This window comes from Carcharodon carcharias, chromosome 7, assembly GCF_017639515.1.
Source record: "Carcharodon carcharias isolate sCarCar2 chromosome 7, sCarCar2.pri, whole genome shotgun sequence".
Lineage (NCBI taxonomy): Eukaryota > Metazoa > Chordata > Chondrichthyes > Lamniformes > Lamnidae > Carcharodon > Carcharodon carcharias.
In genome coordinates, this window is record NC_054473.1 from 72,257,053 (window position 1) to 72,279,480 (window position 22,428).

At 43.9% G+C, this 22,428-nt stretch overlaps 1 protein-coding gene across 5 annotated transcripts; it reads right to left on the reverse strand.

Moving 5' to 3' along the window:
- Positions 1 to 206: 206 nt before the first annotated feature.
- Positions 207 to 20,741, reverse strand: setmar (SET domain and mariner transposase fusion gene). Of its 5 annotated transcripts, none has more exons than XM_041192582.1 (3): positions 20,466 to 20,741; positions 10,419 to 10,593; positions 207 to 1,186 (listed from the first exon to the last, which is right to left on the reverse strand). In XM_041192582.1, the coding sequence occupies exons 2-3, from the start codon at positions 10,473 to 10,475 to the stop codon at positions 392 to 394; spliced, it is 852 nt and encodes a 283-aa protein (XP_041048516.1). In that variant the 5' UTR covers positions 10,476 to 10,593; positions 20,466 to 20,741; the 3' UTR covers positions 207 to 391. The 5 variants fall into 5 exon arrangements, 4 of the variants coding, with proteins under 4 accessions (XP_041048516.1, XP_041048517.1, XP_041048519.1 ...); XM_041192583.1 differs by lacking the exon at positions 20,466 to 20,741 and adding an exon at positions 19,813 to 20,231; XM_041192585.1 differs by lacking the exon at positions 20,466 to 20,741 and adding an exon at positions 16,469 to 16,846.
- Positions 20,742 to 22,428: the final 1,687 nt, after the last annotated feature.

Sequence of the window (22,428 nt, forward strand, 5' to 3'; positions counted from 1 at the left end):
ACAATAATTGGTGAGATGAGTCACCATGAAAAGCATTGCATAATGGGCTGTTGGGTGACAGGGGTCATCACAAGTGGATCAGTTGGTTCTGCCACACATTTATTTGAATATTCATTCATGAGTGCAAATGAATTAAACATTCTCTCTGATCGAAGGATCTATGTTATCCTAAAAGCTTAAGCAAAATGGAAATGGTCATTGAAATATCTTGTTGAAGTGTTTTTATTGTAAACAAATGTCTACATAGAAGTTGTGATCAGTTATAAGTGAACCAATTAATATTATCACAGGTGTATACTACAGAGGGGTGCAAATTGCAAACACTCGTGGCAACAGCATACATAAACCACAAATCTATTAAACAATGACTGATAGGCTGCAACAGTCAAAACTAGATCACATTCCACTTGTCCTTCAGGTTATAGAGTGAGCTGTCAAATGGCAGAAAGTCAGTGCATGATTGTGCACCACAGTAACATGATTTCAGGGCACTAGGCTCTCCACTGCACCTTTCTTTAGTTATACCTTCCTTCTGAAGATTATTGAACTTTCCAGAGTAGTCATACGACAGTTCCTCGTCAGCTGCAATATCACGAGCTGCAAAAAGGGCTAACCTCGGAACCAAGGAGTTGATACGGACTGGAACCATGTACAGATTGGGTTCACAAGAATGGTTGAGGAATCGGCCAACATTGCCAACGTGGGTAGGGTCGACATATGTCTCTAGTACTTCTCCGTTGCTCAGATGTTCTCTCACAGCTATGATATAGTTCATGTCAGCAGAATTTTGGGACTGGATTCGTCTGCTGGCTTCTGGCAAACTGATGACTTCACCCCCATACTCGCACACAAACCTCCCACTCCTAACTGGTTCCAGTGTGCGAAGGCCCCATCCTTTCTTTGAGGTCTTGAACACCTGCAGTTTAAAGGTGAGGCCTCTTTGGACAAGCCTGTTCTTGCAGGCCTCACTGCACTTGCACATAATGTTACATTCGAACACTGGCCTAGAATAGCTCGTCTCCTTAAAGTCCACAAGACACAGATTTTCATCATAAGCTCCTAGGCTGTGTTGAAGACAAGTGCATGTATCCTGCTCACATGAAGAGGTTAAGCACTCACATCCTGGAAGGGTTATTTCAGTGGGGTCAAGATCTTCTCCTGGTCCAGCCACGTTTTCTGGTGTGTACTGCAAGACAAACACAAAACAGTCTTAAAATAAATTTAAAAGCAAAAAACTGCAGATGCTGTAAATCTAAATAACAAACAGAAAACGCTGGAAAAACTCGGCAGGTCTGACAGCATCTGTGGAGAGAGAAACAGAGTTAACGTTTCAAGTCCATATGACTTCTTCAAAGAAATTTATTTCATACAGTGCTGTGTTGCCTGACTCTTTCAGAAGAACTGTACCTACTGTAGACTCTTCGCAGTTCATGCTTAGCTAGTAAAGAGGAAAAACCAATTTATTTAACACATTCCTGCCTCATTACAAAGATATTGTTGATAAAAATACTCCAGAAGTAGGCACAGTGCCAAAGATAACTTTTTTGTCCAAACTTTTGTATGTTTAAATGCTGCTTAAATGCATCCAGCCCTGTGCCAATACTTTGCAGAGACACTAGAGTTTGTGAATTCAGCATCCAGATACTAAGGCAAAAGGCAGATGGCATATGCTCGTAATGGAGTCATTTTATTACTCCTATTGGAATTAACCCTTCAGCAAAATGTATTTTGTGTATTACAAAGAGGCGACGTAACAATGTATAAAAACGAGGATTCCAATTATCGTCAAACAGAATAAGCTGAGCAACAAAAACCCCAAGTACCTAACCGCACATCTCATTTCAAAACCTCCTGACCTATAAAGCCAAATTTACTCCCTCACTTAAATGTAATTTATAGCAGCGTGACCAAGGGAGTATTAGATTCCAACTAACTGAAACTTCATTACCCATTTCAAAATCTGGATCTCAGCGTCTCTCAGCAAGAACTTAATAATCTTGCCCTTAATTAACTTATGTAAATATGACTTTCAGATAAATGCCCATGGCCTGTCACGGTTGGTCCCTGGGCTCCATACGAAGTGCTATATCTATTAAATGAAGCGTGAAAAGCAGGCCAGGAGCATTAACCCCAGAGACAGTGTCATTTTCTTGGAAAAGGGAGAAACTGGAGAAAGGAGAAAATTATGAGCAGGATATAATCCAAGTTTCCAAGCGCACATTTACAGTTCATGAAAGGAGGTTGTGCAATATAGAAATTGCAATCCGTTCAGTACACTGGGGAGGAAGGGTTATGTTCAAAAAAGAACTACATCTAAGCGGAATCAGTTTTAATAAATATTTAAGCATTCACTTGTCTGTCACACTGCTGTTGAACCAAGAGGTTGTAGCAGGACTGTGGCGAGCTTCTCCAGGTGGTGGTCATGCATTATAAAATTCATTTTGATTGTGGGTATCATTGGCAAGGGCGGTATTTGTTGCCCATCCTAATAACTGAATGGGTTGCCAGGCAATTTCAGAGGGCAGTTAAGAGTCAACCACATTGGTGTGAGCCTGGACTTACATGTCAGTCAGACTGTGTAAGGACGGCAGGTTTCTGTCCTTGAAGGACATCAGCGAGGCAGTTGGGTTTTTAATGTCAGCTTCATGGTCACTTATTACTGACACCACTCTTTGTTCCAATTTCTGACATTGCCATGATGGAATTTGTACTCGAGTTCACGGGATTATTAGTCAACTAACATAGCAACCGCACAGTTCCAGCTTCATTTCCAAAACCAGTGCTGTTAGCAGTAGCAGGGTAAATCTGGGATCTACACCTGTCACCAGGAGAATACATGAGCCACAAAAAGTTGAACATTTATAAAAACCACAGCATTCATTGCAGGAAACATGAGCCAAGGTGAGTTGTATTCATCAGCACAATTATAAATGGTGTGAAAGGAAATAAGATTTGGAATTCCCTGTACCAGGAACTGTGACCACTTGAACAAAATTCCAAGATTCAAATCAATTCTGGGATTTTGAAAATTGTATGATAGCCACAGTAAACCCAAACATTAGAATTTTATCAGCTTCACAAAGGAAAATTAATCGTTAACTAATACATAAGTAACGCTGTAATGTGGGGAAGGTTTAGATTATTTTATATGAATTGTACCTACAGTGTTGTGATATGTAATTATCCTTTTTTTAAAAAGCATAGCCATGTCCTTTGCTTCACCATTAGTTTTATTTGAGTGGCATTTTTCTTATCCGGTCATTATGATACACTCCTCAGTAGCTGGGCGGAGTTGCCACTGTGATGCAAAGTGACTGGACTTGTAAAATGTGCAGTTTCTGACTAATCCAGGACTTGTCAAAGAGCAGTGGTCAGTGTTCCTCCTCCTATGTCCCATCTTCAATCAGTTCACAGCTTAGAGGAGAAATGGAAAAATTTGCTCATGCAGCTTGCATTCACCATTCAATTCCGTTGGATCAGCCGTACAGCCAGTCGTAACAATAGCAGATCACAATCCCAATACCTATTTGAGGTCCCAAGATTTTGTGAGATTTTAAAACAAAATCACAGGATCCCAAGAGATATCTGGCATAGCAAGTGCTGAGAAAAGCCCATTTCAACATTGGATCATCAACCTTCAAGACTGTTGGTTTGCTGACAGCCTGACAGTCTCTTTTTGTACTGGGTTAACGTTTGTGTCCAATGTAAATAAGGTTCGCATGGTGGAGTGCAGCCTCCACTTTTGGCCCCAGGTCAAATCATTGCAGATCAGATTAACTAACAGAATGAAGCTTTCAGTGCTGCCACAATGCAGCATTAGCTCAACCTCAAAGAGTTCCTCCTTTTACACTCATATGTTCCTATTTGCCACACTATCAATCCTATTGGTACCTAGCAGGCTGCCACATTACTAAAACAGATTATCTGGTCATTTATCTTGTTGTTGTTTCTGGGGCTTCTCTGTGAACAGATGTTTTGCCACATTTCCCATATTATATCAGGAAACTACACATCAAAAGTATTTAATTGGCTGTAAAGCACATTGACACCATTTTTTTTGAAAAATATACTCTATTCAAAAAATATCTGGAAGAACATTCCAAAATATTTCAAAATCACCATCACAAAAGTACAATCAGATTCAACTTTTACACATGTATCACAAGGTGCATCAATACAATCAATGAATATTACAATCATTTCAATATGGTCAATGCAGACAGACAATGGTATTGGAGTTATCAACATACATCATGTTGCACTCTGAGGTGCTTCAATACAATTATAATACAATTAGTATTCACTGCATGCATTCATTTTGAGCTGTACAGCCCGAGGGGCTCTCAACAGTTCCCAGCCCCTTGGTGCACTGTGGCAGAAAGGTCTTAGACAGCGACCTTTCCCCATTGCGCCTTTGCGGCGGCTGTCCCAAGCTTTAGTGCGCCCATCAGCACGTAGTCCTGGACTTTGGAATGTGCCAGTCTGCAACACTCGGTTGGGGACAACTCTTTGTGCTGGAAGACCAACAAGTTTCGGGCAGACCAAAGAGTGTCTTTCACCGAGGTGATGATCCTCCAGCTGCAGTTGACGTTTGTTTCAGTGTGTGTCCCTGGGAACAGCCTGTAGAGCACAGAGTCGTGTGTCACAGAACTGCTCGGGATGAACCTCGACAGAAATCACTGCATCTCTCTCCAGACCCTCTTTGCAAAGGCACAATCCACAAGGAGGTGAACGACGGTCTCGTCTCCACCATAGCCACCTCGAGGGCAACGTGCAGAGGGGGTGAGACTCCTGGAGTGTAGGAAGGATCTGATGGGGAGGGCCTTTCTCATCACCAGCCAAACTACGTCTTGGTGCTTGTTGGAAAGTTCTGACGATGAGGCATTCTGCCAAACGACTTTGACAGTCTGCTCAGGGAACTATCCCACAGGATCCAACACATCATGAGGTTGTGAAAGGTGCTATGTATTCTTTTAGTGCTCAGTTATGCAACATTCTGTGCTACCTGGTGGTGTTAACACATTTTATTTATTACAATTACAGCTAGTGGAGGCAGTTTTTTTAAAATCAGTGCTCCATCCCTAGTCTCAGAGGTGAAAGGGTTAACCTGTTGCACCACAAAATCTCATAATATGATAAATCTTCAATTGTAAGCTCACAGATGTTCTGTATTCAAATTAGGCTAGATATCCACTAGGATCTCATGAAAAAATACAGGTCGGGAAGGTCACAGCAAATTACTGCCGATGCTGGAAATCGGAAAACAGAAAATGCTGCAAAAACTCAGCAGGTCAGGCAGTATCAGCGGAGGGAGAAACAGAGTTAACATTTTGAGTCTGTGTCACTCTTCTTCAGAACTGAAGGTTCTTCAGGAAGGTTTTTCAGACCATTCTAGTTCATTTAGAAAGATGCTAAAATCTCCATCATGACTGTTTCTGAATGAATCTGTGGAGTTTACCTCCACCACTATCTGGGAATCCATTCTATGTGCAGATCTCTCTCTCTGTGAAGGGGGAAATCAGTCGAGAATTTGCCATTCACCTGTTTGAGCCTGCAAACTCTTGTCTTACTGTCAAGGTTTAACATGAAGTACTATGCATTTTATTCTAGCAAATTAATCATGGGTGTTTTATACATGGAGTGATAAAAGTTCAGACATGGAATCATAAATTCTTTCGGAAGAGGAGGGCATTTAGCCCATCATCTCTGTGCCAGCTCTTCAAAAGAGCCGTCCAATTAATCCTATACCCCACTCTTTGCCAATGGCCTTCTAAGATGTTTCTGTAGCAAGTCTATATTCAATTTGCTTTTGTAAGTCACTACTGAATCCATTTAGACCGACAGCAGAACAATCCTAATGTGTATCCAAAAGTGCTGGATTCTGCTTAGCTCTCAGAACAACATTAAATGTGCCTGAAGATAGCAAAAGTTGATTCAGTACCTGCACACTGGTGAGTTTGATTTTGTGTCTAGTGAAATGATCAATCCCCATTTTAAACACTCAGATGGGAAACTAGATTTCTCACAGGAGATTGGCAAAATGTCAAATAGTCTGCCTAATTTTGTCCAATTGATTTCCATTTAATAATCAAGAATCTGATTGGTGGCACAAAAATATAATGGTTAAATTGATTATTGTACAAAGGGGCATCCAGAGAATGCAAGTATGGCATGTTTGTCATGCAGAAACAAGAATACTTTGTTCACATAGCCAGTGTACCTGTGGTGTGGTCAATGTGAGTTTCAATGAAGAGTGCAGGAGGGCATGCCAGGAGCAGCACCAGGCACACCTAAAAATGAGGTGTCAACCCGGTGAAGCTACAACAAAGGACTACTTGTGTGCCAAACATCATAAGCAGCAAGCAACAGAAAGAGCTAAGCAATCCCACAACCAACGGATCAGATCTAAGGTCTGCAGTCCTGTCACATCCAGTCATGGTGGTGGACAATTAAACAATTCACTGGAGGAGGAGGCTCCACAAATATCACAATTCTCAATGACGGAGGAGCCCAGCACATTATTGCAAAAGATAAGGCTGAGGTATTTGCCACAATTTTCAGCCAGAAGTGATGAGTGGATGATCCATCTCTGCCTCCTCTGGAAGTCCCCAGCACCACAGGTGCCAGTCTGCAGCCAATTCGGTTCGCTCCACATGATATCAAGAAATGGCTGAAGGCACTGGATACTGCAAAGGCTATGGGTCCTGACAATATTCCAGCAATAGTACAGAAGACTTGTGCTCCAGAACTTGCCGTGCCCTTAGCCAAGCTGTTCCAGTACAGCTACAACACTGGCATCTACCCGGCTATGTGGAAAATTGCCCAGGTATGCCCGCTACACAAAAAGCAGGACAAATTCAACCTGACCAATTACCACCCTATCAGTCTGCTCTTAATCATCAGTAAAGTAATGGAAGGGGTCACCAACAGTGCTATCAAACGGCACTTGCTTAACAATAACCTGCTCACTGATGCCTAGTTTGGATTCCACCAGGGCCACTCAGCTCCTGACCTCATTACAGCCTTGGTTCAAATGTGGACAAAAAAGTTTAACTCCAGAGGTGTGACGAGAGTGACTGCCCTTGACATCAAAGCAGCATTTGACCGAGTGTGGCATCAAGGAGCCCTAGCAAAACTGGAGTCAATGGGAATCGGGGGAAAACTTTCCACTGGCTGGAATCATACTTAACACAAAGGAAGATGGTTGTGGTTGTTGGGGGTATGCCATCTCAGCTCCAGAACATCACTGCAGGAGTTCCTCAGGGTAGTGTCCTCAATCCAACCATCTTCAGCTGCTTCATCAATGACCTTTCTTCCATCACAAGGTCAGAAGTGGAGATGTTCGCTGATGATTGCACAAAGTTCAACGCCATTCACAACTCCTCAGATATTGAAGCAGTCCATGTCCAAATGCAGAAAGACCTGGGCAATATCCAGGCTTGGGCTGACAAGCGACAAGTAGCATTTGTGCCACGCAAGTGTCAGGCAATGACCATCTCCAATAAGAGAGAAACTAACCATCGCCATCTTGACTTTCAATGGCATTACCATCTCTGAATCTCCCACTATCAACATGATGGAGGTTACCATCGACCAGAACTGGACTAGTCATATAAATACTGTGGTTACAAGAACAGGTCAGAGACTAGGAATCGTGGGGCGAGTAACTCACATCCTGACTCCGCAAAGCCTGTTCACCATCTACAAGGCATAAGTCAGGAGTATGATGGAATACAACCCTGGATGAGTGCTGCTGCCATAACACTCAAGAAGCTTGACACCATCCAGGACAAAGCAGCCTGCTTGATTGGCACCACATCCACAAACACTCACTCCCTTCACCATTGACGCACAGTAGCAGCAGTGTGTACCACCTACAAGATGCACTGCAGGAATTCACCAAGGCTCCTTCAACAGCACCTTCCAAATCCACAACCACTACCATCTTGAAGGTCAAGGGCAGCAGATAGATGGGAACACCACCACCTGGAAGTTCTCCTCCAAGTCACTGACCATCCTGACTTGGAAATATATCGCTGTTCCTTCAATATCGCTGCGTCAAAATCCTGCAACTCCATCCCTAACAGCACTGTGGGTGTACCCATACCACATGGACTGTAGTGATTCAAGAAGACAGCTCACAACCACCTCTCAAGAGCAACTAGGGATGGGCAATAAATGCTGGCCCAGCCAATGAAGCCCACATCCCATAAATGAATAAAAGAAAACCCCCACAGGGCTGTTAGGTAGAGAGTTCCAAGATTTTGGCATAGCGCTTAAGAAATGCCCTGACCAGTGTCTGTCCCTCAGCCAATATCACTAACTCACATGATCTGATCACTATCACATTGCTGTTTGCAGAATCTCGTTGTGTACAAACTAGCTGTTGTATCTCCTACATTACAAAAATGTACTTCAATGGATATAAAGCATTTTGAGATGTCCTGACTTTGCAAAAAACGCTCTATAAATACAAATCTTTCTCTCTTGCATGTCTGAGCTTATCAGTTGCTGTGAGGTGCTTAGCGATAGTCAGCCAAGAGAGCCAAAGAGCAAAAATCTTCATACTGGTGCTCACATGGAACACGAACAAATTTTCAACTGTGTTATTGCATTTCTTGGAAGAAATGTGTGATTCAGGGTCGATGGGCTGGAGCCTGCACCGGTTTATTTACTCCTTCTTCTCGCAATTCAATCCTCACTTAATTTCCTCATTTAGTTTTTTGTCTTCTACATTTCTTTCATTATTAGCATATATCATCAATGTTTACCACCTCTGCTCACATTATTTTGTTGTGTCATTTCATTTCATTTTAGGAATTAAAGCCTCTTGTGATATTCTGTCCTCAGGCAGCTAGCTTCCATTGCCCTGTGGTCACACAGTGTACGTCACTAATGCTGCTGCCTCACTCCAACAGGATGCTGCAAGTGGTTGATTGACAGTTTAGATACTGTACGCAAAACTCAAAGCTGTTGCCAGTGTAAGTGTGGTTTGTGACTTCAGATATGATCACTGACAGCAAGTTGCTTCAAGGGCCAGTCAATTAGCACCAAAATCCCATGAGTCCGCCAGCAGTAATTTGATGGTCAGGATACAGAGTGTAAAGCTCTTCAGACCATGTCAGAATCTTACAGCACAGGAGATGGCCATTCAGTCCATTGTCCCTGTGCTGGCTCTTTGAAAGAGCAATCTGATTAGTCCCATACCCCTGCAAATAACAACTTTTCAAATATATAAAAAGTTACAATTGAATCTGCTTCTACTAGCCTTTCAGACCACAACTCACGCAGCAGAACCCAGCCACAGTCCTACAGGAATTCCTGTGTGGTTATCTCTACTCTCACATGTGACACCACCAGATGATATTCTGTCAGCATCTTTCTCTCCTTCCCTCACTGTACCTGCAATACGCTATTAATCTCCTTCACCTCTTTACCCATTTATCAGCCTCTCTGTCTGATTCAAGTGTCAGCTGTGGCTCAGTAGGTAACACCCGGATCACAGTCAAGAGCTTGTGGGTTCTTGTACCACTCCAGAAATCTGAGCACATAATCCAGGCTGACATTTCATTGCAGTACTGAGGGAGTGCTGCACTGTCAGAATGCTGTTTTTCCAGATAAGACATCAAATTGAGGCCTTGTCTACTCTCACACATGGAAACAAAATATCCCATGATACTATTCGAATAAAAGCAAGGGAGTTCTCCCAGTGTCCTGCCAAATAATAATAATCCCTTAGCCAACATTCCTAGATTATTAGAACAGATTATCTAGTCATTTATCACATTGCTGTTTGTGGGAGTTTGCTCTGCACTTCTGCGTTTCCTAGATTAAATAGTAACTACAATTCAAAAGATCTCCACTGTCTGCAAAGTGCTTTGGAACATCCTGAGTTCATAAGAGACGCTATAGAAATGTAACATTTTCAGGAGTGTAAGGAAGGAGATTCTGGGAGAGGGTAGGAAAATACAAATGGCAACTGCAGAAATATGTGAGCTCCTGGAAAAATTTGAGCAGGGTTGTTATCTTTCAAATAACACAAAATTCAAAGGGATGAGCGGAATGATAACATCAAGGTCCAATATCAGTTGGGTAACACTCAGTTGCAGTCTTGGTGAGAATGTGGAACTTGCTACCGCATGGAGTAGTTGAGGTGACTGGCATATTATGGGGAAGCTAGATAAGGAATAAGAGGAGGGAAAGTGAGGTAGGAGGAGCATAAAGACTGGCATGGTCTTTTTCTTTCTTTCTAACTTCTTTCTAACACAAAGAAGTAACTTCATTTTCACAAAGACTAGCAAATAGAGTGCTACGTGACACAGCTGGATGAAGGAGATGATGAAACAGAATAAATTTGTGTGGAATGACTGCATTAAGTTTCCATTTCTCGGCCCCAACAAAGTGCCTTGATCACTAACCTTGGAAGAGAGCCTCCTACTGTATTGGTGCAGTGGTGCAGCACTTCCACCCACCATAGCAGCCACCCTTCGGGTCTCTGAATCAGATTGCCAATTTACTGCCAAAAAATTGACAGGTTGGTGCTGGTGGGCTCACGCTCACCAAAGGAAAGATCAAACTCATTTCCGGTAGGACCTGGAATGGTGGTAGATAGAAGATGGTCATTCCACTCCTTTGGGCAAGATCGCAAAACAAACAGGGAGCAACAAAACTGGAAGAGATAGACAGTTGCAAAAGAAAGTGGGACAGATAAATAAGTGGAATGCTAATCCTCTGTGTCACTCGTTCCTCAGTTTGGGTGGATTGAAACTAATCTGGGATCAATTTTTATGATTTTCCATAAAATAACACGGAGGTTCAAGGGAAGCACAAATAAAAATACAAAGTACCATTGCTGACACTTTCATAGTCACATAATGGACCTGAGAAGAATGTGCCATCGGAGACATGCAACCGCCATCCTCTTCCCCTTCTCACTGCCATGTATTTTACCCTGCTGCACTGCCCCCCCCCCCCACCCCAAACACCTTGCTTCCTCCCACTCCCCACAATGGTCAATTTCCATAAACAAAAAGGGAGAAACTTGGATAAATTAGACACGTGGTGAGTTTTTTTTTATTCGTTAATGGGATGTGGGCGTCACTGGCCAGACCAGCATTTATTGCCCCTCCCTAATTGCCCTTGAGAAGATGGTGGTGAGCTGCCTTCTTGAACTGCTATACTCCATGTGGTGTAGGTACCCCCACAGTGCTGTTAGGAAAGGAGTTCCAGGATTTTGACCCAGCGACAGTGAAGGAAACAGCGATATATTTCCAAGTCAGGATGGCGAGTAACTTGGAGGGGAACTTCCAGATGATGGTATTCCCATGTATCTGCTGTCCTCATCCTTCTAAACAGTGGTGGTGGTGGGTTTGGAAGGCACTGTCGAAGGAGCTTTGATGAGTTTCTGCAGTGCATTTTGTAGATGGTACACACTGCTCCTACTGTGCATCAGTAGTGGAGGGAATGAATATCTGTGGATTGGGTGGCAATCAAGTGGGCTGCTTTGTTCTGGACCGTGTCAAGTTTCTTGAGTGTTATTGAAGCTGAACTCATCCAGGCAAGTGGAGAGTATTCCATCACACTCCTGACTTGTGCCTTGTAAATGGTGGACAGGCTTTAGGGACCTTATGATGGAAGGAAGGCCATTGATGAAGCAGCTGAAGACATTTGGGCCTAGGACATTACCCTGAGGAGCTCCTGCAGTGATGTGCTGGAACTTGGATGATTGACCTCCAACAACCTCCAAGTTCCACAACCATCTTCCTTTGCGCTAGGTATGACTCCAACCAGTGGAGAGTTTTCCCCTTGATTCCTATTGACTCCAGTTTTGCTAGGGCTCCTTGATGCCACACTCAATTAAATGCTGCCTTGATGTCAAGGGCAGTCACTCTCACCTCTGTAATACAATTCGATGAATGGATGACTTTGGACTTTAATGTCCAAAGCTCTCCACCACTAGAGTTTTCCTTGCCTCTTGTCTGCATCTGTTTCAGGGATGAGAATTTTCTGCCGTTTGGTGGATTTCAGATATTTGCGTTTTGGAATTCCACCATTCTAACTGAGTCTCCGACCTCCATCTCCTCTGTAGTCCAAATGGGGCTGAATAACTGAAAGCGCGTGCATCAGTTGGTGCTCCTCCCATCACAGATTTTGTCTCTCTCTCACTGGCTGCTCCAATTCCTCCAATTGGGGAGGCAATGGCATAGTGGTATTGTTGCTGGACTAGTGATCCAGAGACCCAGGGCAATGCTCTGTGGTCCCGGGTTCAAATCCCACCAAACCCACCAAGGCAGATGGTGGAATTTGAATTCATTAAAAATCTGGAAGTAAAAGTCTAATGATGACCATGAAGCCATTGTCGACTGTTGTAAAAACCCATCTGGTTCACTAATGTCCCTTTAGGGAAGGGAATCTGTTACCTGGTCTGGCCTACACATGACTCCAGACCCACAGCAATGTGGTTGACTCTGAAATGGCCTAGCAAGCTGCTACAAAGTCACAAAAAAGTAATGAAACAGGACGGACCACCTGGCAACCAAGGCACTGGAAACGACAACAGCATTCGCAGCCCTGTCGACCCTGCAAAGTCCTCCTTACTAATATCTAGGGGCTAGTGCCAAAATTGGGAGAGCTGACTCACAGACTAGTCAAGCAACTGCCTGACATAGACATCCCCACAGAATCATACCTTACAGATAATGTCCCAGACTCCACCATCACCATCCTTGGATATGTCCTGTCCCACCGGCAGGACAGGCCCAGCATAGGTGGTGGCACAGTGATATACAGTCGGGAGGGAGTTGCCCTGGGAGTCCTTCAACATCGACTCTGGACCCCATGAAGTCTCATGGCAAACATGGGCAAGGAAAACATGCTGATTACCACGTACTGCCCTCACTCAGCTGATGAATCAGTGCTCCTCGATCTTGAACATCACTTGGAGGAAGCATGGGGGATGGCAAGGATGCAGAATATACTCTGGATGGAGGACTTCAATGTCCACCACAAAGAGTGGCTCAGTATGATCACTATGGACTGAGCTGACTGAGTCCTAAAGGACATAGCTGATAGCCTGGTTCTGCGGCAGGTGGTGATGGAACCAACAAGAGGGAAAAACATACTTGACCTTAGCCTCACCAACCTGCCTGCCGCAGATGCATTTGTCCATGACAGTATCGGGAGGAGTGACCACCGCACAATAATTGTGGAGATGAAATCCCGGCTTCACATTAAGGATACCCTCCATCATGTTGTGTGGCACTACCACCATGCTAAATGAGATAGATTTCGAACAGATCTAGCAACTCAAGACTGGGCATCCACAAAGCGCTGTGGGCCATCAGCAGCAGCAGAAATGCTCAATCTGTAACCTCATAGCCTGGCATATCCCCCATTCTACCATTACCATCAAGCCAGTGGATCAACCCTGGTTCTATGAAGAGTGCAGGAGGCATGCCAGGAGCAGCACCAAGCATACCTAAAAATGAGGTGTCAGCCTGGTGAAACTATGACACAGGACCACTTGCATGCCAAACAGCATAAGCAGCAAGTAATAGACAGGGTGAAGCAATCCCACAACCAACGGATCAGATCTAAACTCTGCAGTCCTGCCACATCTGGTCGAGAATGGTGGTGAATTAAACAACTCACTAGAGGAGGAGGCTCCACAAATATCCCCATCCTCAATGATGGAGGAGCCCAGCATATCAGTGCAAAAAGGCTGAAGCATTTGCTACAATCTTCAGCCATAAGTGCTGAGTGGATGATCCATCTTGACCTCCTCTGTAGGTCCCCAGTATCACAGATGCCAGTCTTCAGCCAATTCAATTCACTTCACGTGATATCAAGAAATGGCTGAAGGCACTGGATACTGCAAAGGCTATGGGTCCTGACAATATTCCGGCAATAGTACTGAAGACTTGTGCTCCAGAACTTGCCGCGCCCCTAACCAAGCTGTTCTAGTGCAGCTACACCACTGGCATCTACCTGGCTATGTGGGAAATTGCCCAGGTATGTCCTGTACTCAAAAAGCAGGACAAATCCAACCCGGCCAATTACCGCCCCATCAGTCGACTCTCGATCAGTAATGGAAGGGGTCATCAACAGTGCTATCAAACCTGCTTAGCAATAACCTGCTCACTAATGCCTACTTTCTGTTCCGCCAGGGCCACTCTGCTCCCTCATTACAACCTTGATTCAAATATGGACAAAAATACTGAACTCCCAAGGTGAGGTGAAGGTGACTGCCCTTGACATCAAGGCAGCATTTGACTGAGTGTGGCATCAAGAAGCCCTAGCAAAACAGAAGTAAATGGGAATCAGGTGGGAAACTCTCCGCTGTTTGGAGTCATACCTAGCACAAAGGAAGATGGTTGTGGTTGTTGGAGGTCAGTCATCTCAGCTCCAGAACATCACGGCAGGAGTTCCTCAGGATAGTGTCCTCGGCCCAACCATCTTCAGCTGCTTCATCAATGGCCTTCCTTCCATCATAAGGTCAGAAGTGGGGATGTTTGCTGATGATTGCACATTGTTCAACACCATTCATAACTCCTCAGATACTGAAGCAGTCCATGTCCAAATGCAGAAAGACCTGGACAATATTCAGGCTTGAGCTGACAAGTGGCAAGTAACATTCGCACCATACAAGTGTCAGGCAATGACCATCTCCAACAAGAGAGAATCCAACTATCGCCCCTTGATGTTCAATAACATTACCATCACTGAATACCCCACTATCAATATCCTGGGGGTTACCATTGACCAGAAACTGAACTGGACTAGCCATATAAGTACGGTAGCTACATGAGCACGTCAGAGGCTAGGAATAGTGCGATGAGTACCCCACCTTCTGACTCCCCAAAGCTTGTCCACCATCTACAAGGCACAAGTCAGGAGTGTGATGGAATACTCTCCACTTGCCTGGATGAATGCAGCTCCCACAACACTCAAGAAGCTTGACACCATCCAGGACAAAGCAGCCCACCTGATTGGCACCACATCCACAAACATTCACTCCTTCCACCACTGACGCACAGTAGCAGCAGTGTATACCATCTACATGATGCACTGCAGGAATTCACCAAGGTTCCTTCAACAGTACCTTCCAAACCCACGACCACTACCGTCTAGAAGGACAAGGGCATCAGATAAATGGGAACACCACCACCTAGAAGTTCCCCTCCAAGTCACTCACCATCCTGACTTGGAAATATATCACCGTTCCTTCACTGTCGCTGGGTCAAAATCCTGGAACTCCCTCCCTAACAGCACTGTGGGTGTACCCTCACTACATGGACTGCAGCTGTTCAAGAAGGCAGCTCACCACCACCTTCTCAAGGGCAACTAGGGATGGGCAATATATGCTGGCCCAGCCAGTGAAGCCCACATCCTATGAATGAATTTAAAAAAATCACTGGCTTGCTAGCCCTCTCTTGCTCCTTCTCCACACATAGATTCTATTTCTGGAGAAGATTCTGTTAGAGTAGCAGCTAGGGTGGGAAGGAGGGAACCTATGATTGGAGGTTGAGGAGCTGTTATTCTGGCTAGTCCCACTGCCGCCATGCAGGAAACCTTCGGCTGCAGTGTCACCAATCGCTTTGACCATATGTTCGAGGATCAGTTCCACATCCTGCAAACGTCAAAGACAAGGAGCTGAATAAGAAAAAAAAAGGAGGCAAGAGGCAGCTCAAAACCCAGAGTGGGGGTCGGGGTTGAGGTGCGGGTCAGGTTCTCTCTCTCCCTCCCCTACTTCATGTTTCCATCTCCAGTTTATTTCTCTTCCCTCTAGTTGCTCTCCCCAGGTGATTTCTGTTGGACCCAGTGCCACCATCCTCACGAACAGCAATGAAGCAGTGCATTCAGGATATTGGCAGGGACATGGACAACACAATTTGCTTACAAGGTGCAACAGGCAGGATACTGCGTATACCCTGAACATATAGGGACCATTTCTTCCCCTCTACACTGGGGAGACCAAACATACGCTGGGTGACCATTTTGTGAAACACCTCCATTCAGTATGACCCTGAGCCTTCTGTTGCTTGTCTTTTTAATTCTCCCTGACATCCCACATCCCTTGCTCCCACTCTAACCTTTCTGTCCTTGGCCTGCTACAGTGTTCCAATGAAGCCCAACACAAGCTTGAGGATCAACATCTCATCTTTTATCTTGGCACTGTACAGCCTTTCTGAACTCAATATTGAGTTCAACAACTTTAGATCATAACCCCTGCCTCCATCTTGTTCTGTGTTTTTGGGAGGGTTTTTTTTTGCTGGCTTGTTTCTTTATCCCTTCATGTTGCGTTCAGATGGCTGTTAGATCTTTGTCTCATAACTATAGACATTACTACTGGCTGTTGCATCATGAAACCTTTTGTCATTTAATCTCTCCTGTCCTCCACCCTATCACAGATCTTCCCCTTTATTCCTCCCACCCTCCACCCCCATTCTTCTGGCATAAAAACTCTTACATTTCTATCTTTCTTCAATTCTGATGAAAAGCCATTGACCAAGTTAACTCTGCTTCTCTCTGCAGATGCTACCTGACCGGCTGAGTATTTCCAGCATTTTTTGTTTTTATTTCAGATTTCCAGCATCCTCAGTATTTTGGCTTTTGGACCATTTCTTCTGAATCGCCAGAGTCCAGTAGTGCTTGGGAGATCAATCGCCATTTCCAGGAGACGCCGGCCCAAAATAGGAGGGTTAGGAACCCTGTGTCCGATGGAATATTAAACCAGTAGCCCCGTCTGTTTATTCAGCTGATATAAAAGGTCCCATTTTGACGCAGCAGTTCAGAAGAATGCCCTGCTCCAACATTCCCCTCTCAACCAACATCACCAAAAACGGACTAACTAGTCATTTATCTCATTGCTGTCTGTGCTGTGAGCCAAATGAATGTCACACTTGTTTACATAACAGTGACTGTACTTCAAAGTAATTTATCGTATTGAATTCTTGTGGGATGTTCTGGGAGATGTGATAAGGCACTTAAGAAATGTGAGTGCTTTCTGTTCTGGAAAGCAGTTTTCCAAGTATACAGCACCATCTGCTGTGTTCTTTCATTATATGCAATCCTCCTGCTACAATGAGCCTAAAAATGCTTAAGGCCTTTGACATATATATTAGTGCAGGGTCACTAGATATTACATCCCCATCACAATCCAGATGTGTTCCATACAATGCAAAGTTTTGATCGCTACCCTCCTCCTTCAGGTACCATGCCCTAAGAGGGAGTTGGCAGTCATGGACTTCCATTGGATTGGTCCATGATTAAGTTTGGCAAAATATTGCAGTGGTTTGTCGTTGCCTTCTGCAGTATGGCTGATCAGAAAACTCTCCCGCTCTCACCGCTTGCCATCAGGCGTACTGGAAGGATTTACAGGCTGAGAAGCAAGGTGCTTGGCCTCATTATGAACACATATTCTGCAGCCAACAAGTCCTGGAGTAGGACTTGAACCTGGAGCTTCTGGCCCTGAGGTTGGGATGCACCACAAGACCGCCTTGATCAATATGAATTTGTCTTTGCAAAAGCTCTTTTCTCCCTTTGCCAAATGAAGCTCAACGTGCAGTTTTAAGACTCCCCCAGGTAAAAGCTACCATAGTCTTCCACTTTCTCTCAACCTCTCGTCTCCTGTCTGCTAATATGTATCCGTAAGTCCCCAGCAGTAGCCAAACAGAGCTGAATGTTTCCTTCTCAGACAGTTGCCGACTGCCAACCAGGACAAGGATGATCTGTCCCAGAGTACCACTCATGGACAACACTATAGTTATGTCAGCTGAGTATCCACTGCTGTATGGAGAGTTTGTATATAAAGACACATGTTAAATTGGCAAAAGGTCAAAAATTCTGGTCAATCGACGTCACTATTAGCTTGGTATTGAAACTATGGTGCATGAAGTTTGACATCACCCTGTGGCTGAAATCTGTATTACACTACCATTGTTCAACCCACCTTTGTTAATTGTCCTTCACAAAACAGGACCACAAAATTTTCCAGAACATTTATTGCATTAATAGTGAAAAATACCAAATTATATTAGACAATGTGGAGCTAAGTTCAACAAATTAAAAAAAATATATTTGCTGACATTCATTTGCTATATAAATGCAATCCTTAATAGAGTGCTTGGAGTTTAAGAATTTATGTGGACATTTGCCAAAATTCTCAATTATTTCCTTTTAACTGATACAGTTTCAAAATTGCTGCAATCTTTAAAATGCCTTCCTTTTGATTTCTCCATCTATTGCTTGGTCTCCCACCTGCCATTTCACTCCAAGGTTTTGGAGCATTTCATCACCTACACCGCCACCCCCCCCACCACCCCCCTCCACCCCGCCCCCCCCCCCCAACCCCCTCAATGTTCAAGTCCTTTCAGCCTGCTTTCCACAGCACTCAGCCCTCCCTGGTCAAAGTCTCTGATGACATACTGCATGGCTGTGACTACAGCTCATTATCGTTCCTCTACTCGCCTAAGGACTGGCCACACCATCCTCCAGGAACTCAAAGTGTATCCTTCAATTATGTCCCTTTTCTGACTATCTACTGAAACTCAGGCTGAGTGTGCACCTTCACTATACTGCTTGATACTCCCAATCTCTCATCCAGGACAATCATTGAAACCTATCTTGCTAACTCAACTCCCACTTTTTTTTAAAATTCATTCATGGGATTTGGGTGTCACTGGCTAGGCCAGCAATATATTGCCCATCCCTAAGCCCTTAGAAGGTGGTGGTGAGCTGCCTTCTTGAACCACTGCAGTCCATGTGGTGTAGGTACATCCACAGTGATGTTAGGGAGTTCCAGGATTTTCACCCAGCAACAGTGAAGGAACGGCGATATATTTCCAAGTCAGGATGGTGAGTGGCTTGGAGGGGAGCTTCCAGGTGATGGTGTTCCCAACTCAAACTCCAACTCATCCAAAACTCATCCAAAACTCCATAACTCATACCCTGTCCCATACAAAATCCTGCTAACCTACCACCTCAATCAACATCAGCCTTCCCTGGCTCCTTGTACTCCATTGGATCACCTTCAGAATCTTTATCCTCAAATAGCAGGCCCACCATGGCCTCCCTGCTCCAGCACTGTGTCCCTGCTTACACCCACTGCGCTTTTAACTGCTTCATCACTTCCAGACCTGTTTGTATGTCTTCCCTCATCAATTCAGTCCCAATCATTGTATGCTTAAATTTTCATGTTTTGACCAATCTGCATTCATTATTTTATTGTTAAATTTCATTTGCCATTTGTATATGCAATTTAGACAAGCTAACAGTAGCAGGAGCAGACCATATGGCCTGTCAAGCCTGCTTCGCCATTCCTTAGCCAGATCTCCTTTCTCTTAACTTTAATATAATCAACAAGCTCAGATTTGTTTTGATATCAAGGTCATTAAACGTAAATTACAAACAACAGGTTTTTAATGACTCATCTATTTAAAAAATTATAAAAATGCTACCAACTTCTCTCTCGTTCCCAATTAATAAATGCAAGTTAGCTTATTTGGTTAAACACGATTTATGGGATGAAAGAACTATTCAGCTGTGGTAAGATATGTACCTTATTCCATCCTCAATAAAACAAGATGGTGTCAAGGCAGATTAAGGAATTTCATCAAGTCTATTTAGACAATTTGATTTTTAATCAAATCATACAATTATTTGAGTTTGTAAAAGTTCTGTTCAATAATATTGAATGCAGACTTACAAGAATATGATTATTTACAACATTTACATACTGAAATCCTGATAAGAAGTCCTAATAATAACACTAAAGAAGGCACTCCCTCTCCAGTTGGACATTATGTTCCTCACCAATAGTCACTGATTCCTCTTTTTAGCGAAGTTCTTATCTGGTCCCAATGTTCCAGTTGGAATTCCTATGGCTTTTGAATTGGTGCCGAATTTTTCATGTGCAACTTTGCCAAAAGCTTAGTGCAAGACCAGGCACATTAGATCCTAGGATCCTACTTCATCTCAAACATCAAATGAGATCTTTCAGGTAGAATCTTTCTACTAAATCCGCATTGCTTGTTTCTTATGAACTTTGTTATTCCTTCTTTCCTGATCCCTTAGAATATTATTTTTGTATCTGTTATTGATGTCACCTTAATAAGCCTCAGTTGCCTGTCCTTTTCTCACATATCTTTGCCAGGACAGTGTGCAGCAATAAACAAGAATGCCATGACCTTGGAAAGGTTTCATAGGTGATTTATTCAAATGATACCTAAGAAGTCTACCTTAAAATGGAGCTCCAGTTCGGACCAGTGCCAATTATCCCCAATTTTTACTGTTTTTTTCCTCTCATGTTGGACATAACACACAAATTACAACCTCACAAAGCACTTTTGTACATGTGGGCTTCACCAGTTTCAGTTGGTTCATTATTCTGTGAGACACTGTAGCTATTAAAGTTGTTACTGTAGATGTGTGAAAGGCCTCGGGTTCTGTAAATAATGTTGCTGTACCTGCCAAGGAGGCAAACAGTCATCATCCACTTCATTCAAAACTGGCACAGGCAGGTTCTCCAGGCCGCAGCACAGATCAGAAGCCATGACAGGGTTTAACCCCCAGAACCCGGGGATTACTGGCAGCGGTCACTGCACTCAGTGGTACAGACTGGGCACAGGGGGTAAAGCTGGGCTCCAGCTCCTGCTCTTCACTCACGTCCTCAGAAACTCTTCGCAACTCCCGGCCTCCGTGTTTCCATCTTCCGCACACACTCTGGTTACAATGTTACCCCGCGTCAAATCCCACCCTCCCACCCCGCTGCAAGCCCATTGGTGACGGATGGTGTCACTCATTCCATCTTCCTATTGCGTGCTCGATTCTCCTGTCCGTCAGGCAAAGGAGCGGGATCTTCCTTTAAAGGGACAGCGCCAGGCTGAACTTGCAACATAAGAGAGAGAGACACATATTTATATAGCGCCTTTCCAGACCACAGGTGACTTTCTGCGTCTTACAGTAAATAAAGTAATTTTTGAAGTCTAGCCACTATTGTAACGTGGGGAACATAACAGCAAATTTGTACACAGCAAGCTCCTAAAAACGTGATCATTCGTTCGGTGATGTTGGTCAGAGGGATGAATATTGGCCAGGACAGGGGGAGAATTCCCTTGTTTCTCTTCTAATTAATGCATGGGATCCATCACATCCATCTCAGAGAGCAGGAAGGCGCTGGTTTAATGTCTTTTAATTCCAAAAGCCAGCATCTCCAACAGTGCAGCACTCCCTCAGTGCTGCCCAGGGGTGCCTGCCACGATGGTTGTACGTGAGGAGTTGAACCCACAACTTTCAGGCTCAAAGGTGAAAGTGCTACTCAGTAAACCACAGCTGATTTCTTTGAGTGCTTTGTATGTGGCATCAGTCACAATGAAGCAAGTTAAGAGGGAAATCTTTGTGCCATACACACTTTGCTTATCTAATTGGTATGAAGAAATGCTGAGTATCCTTCCCCAGGAAGACAGTCAGAGGCAGCAAAACCATTTTCCTTATCTACTGCCAGGTCATCTGGGAATTGAACACTCTGTTACAAGACTGTGCCCCGTTATTTTTGAGAATAAGATTTTTTTTCAACTTTCTGGAACTTTTGCAATTTGAACTGAGACAGAACAAATTGCTTAAAAATGCAAGGCCACATTCCAAGGTGAAAGTGACAAGCCAGCAAATCAACCCCAGGAGAGTGTGAAGAGAGAGACAGTTCCCATAACCAAACACCCATTGAAACTGTCTAAGGAAGAGACATTAAAAATGCAAAGCCTGGGCATTGAAACAATGGCTGCCACAGACAGACCCAACCAAAACCTCTTGGAACTACACAATGGGTGAAGTATTTCAAGGCAAGGCTGCCAGCCACTACAGAGAGATTGCAAGTGACACAGGCAGCATCCAGAAAATCTTCAACAGAGGAAACACACTGAGGGCTTTCTCTCCCTTTCTTTTGGAATAAGCATACTGACCAGTCTGAGAAGCCACCTCTACCAAAACATACCAGCAAACCAAGATCTTGTAATAATTGCAACACCTACATCTGGCCTCCTCCAAGAAACCAGCTAAACTAAATTGGCCACAACATTTCAAATCTATACCTCAAGGACAATCAAAGGACACTTAATTGTATATTCTTTTACCTTTATTAATTGGACTCTAACTCCCCTTATTTCTGAAACCTGTGTGTAAGTGTCAGCCCTGATGACTGCATGAGGGCTGGATGCTTGACGTTGCGTTTTTATTATTTTTCTCAGGTTTAGGAGTTAATTAAATTGCTCTCTGACAAGAAAACTTTGTTTGATTGGCTCCTTATTGCTCACAACTTAAATAGTTAAATACATTTTGATTTGGAAAAGGTGTATCCTCATCTAAAAGAAACTTAAACATTAAACCAGCTGAAGAGGTTGAATAGAGGGGGGCCAGCTCAGCCCTTCTTATCTG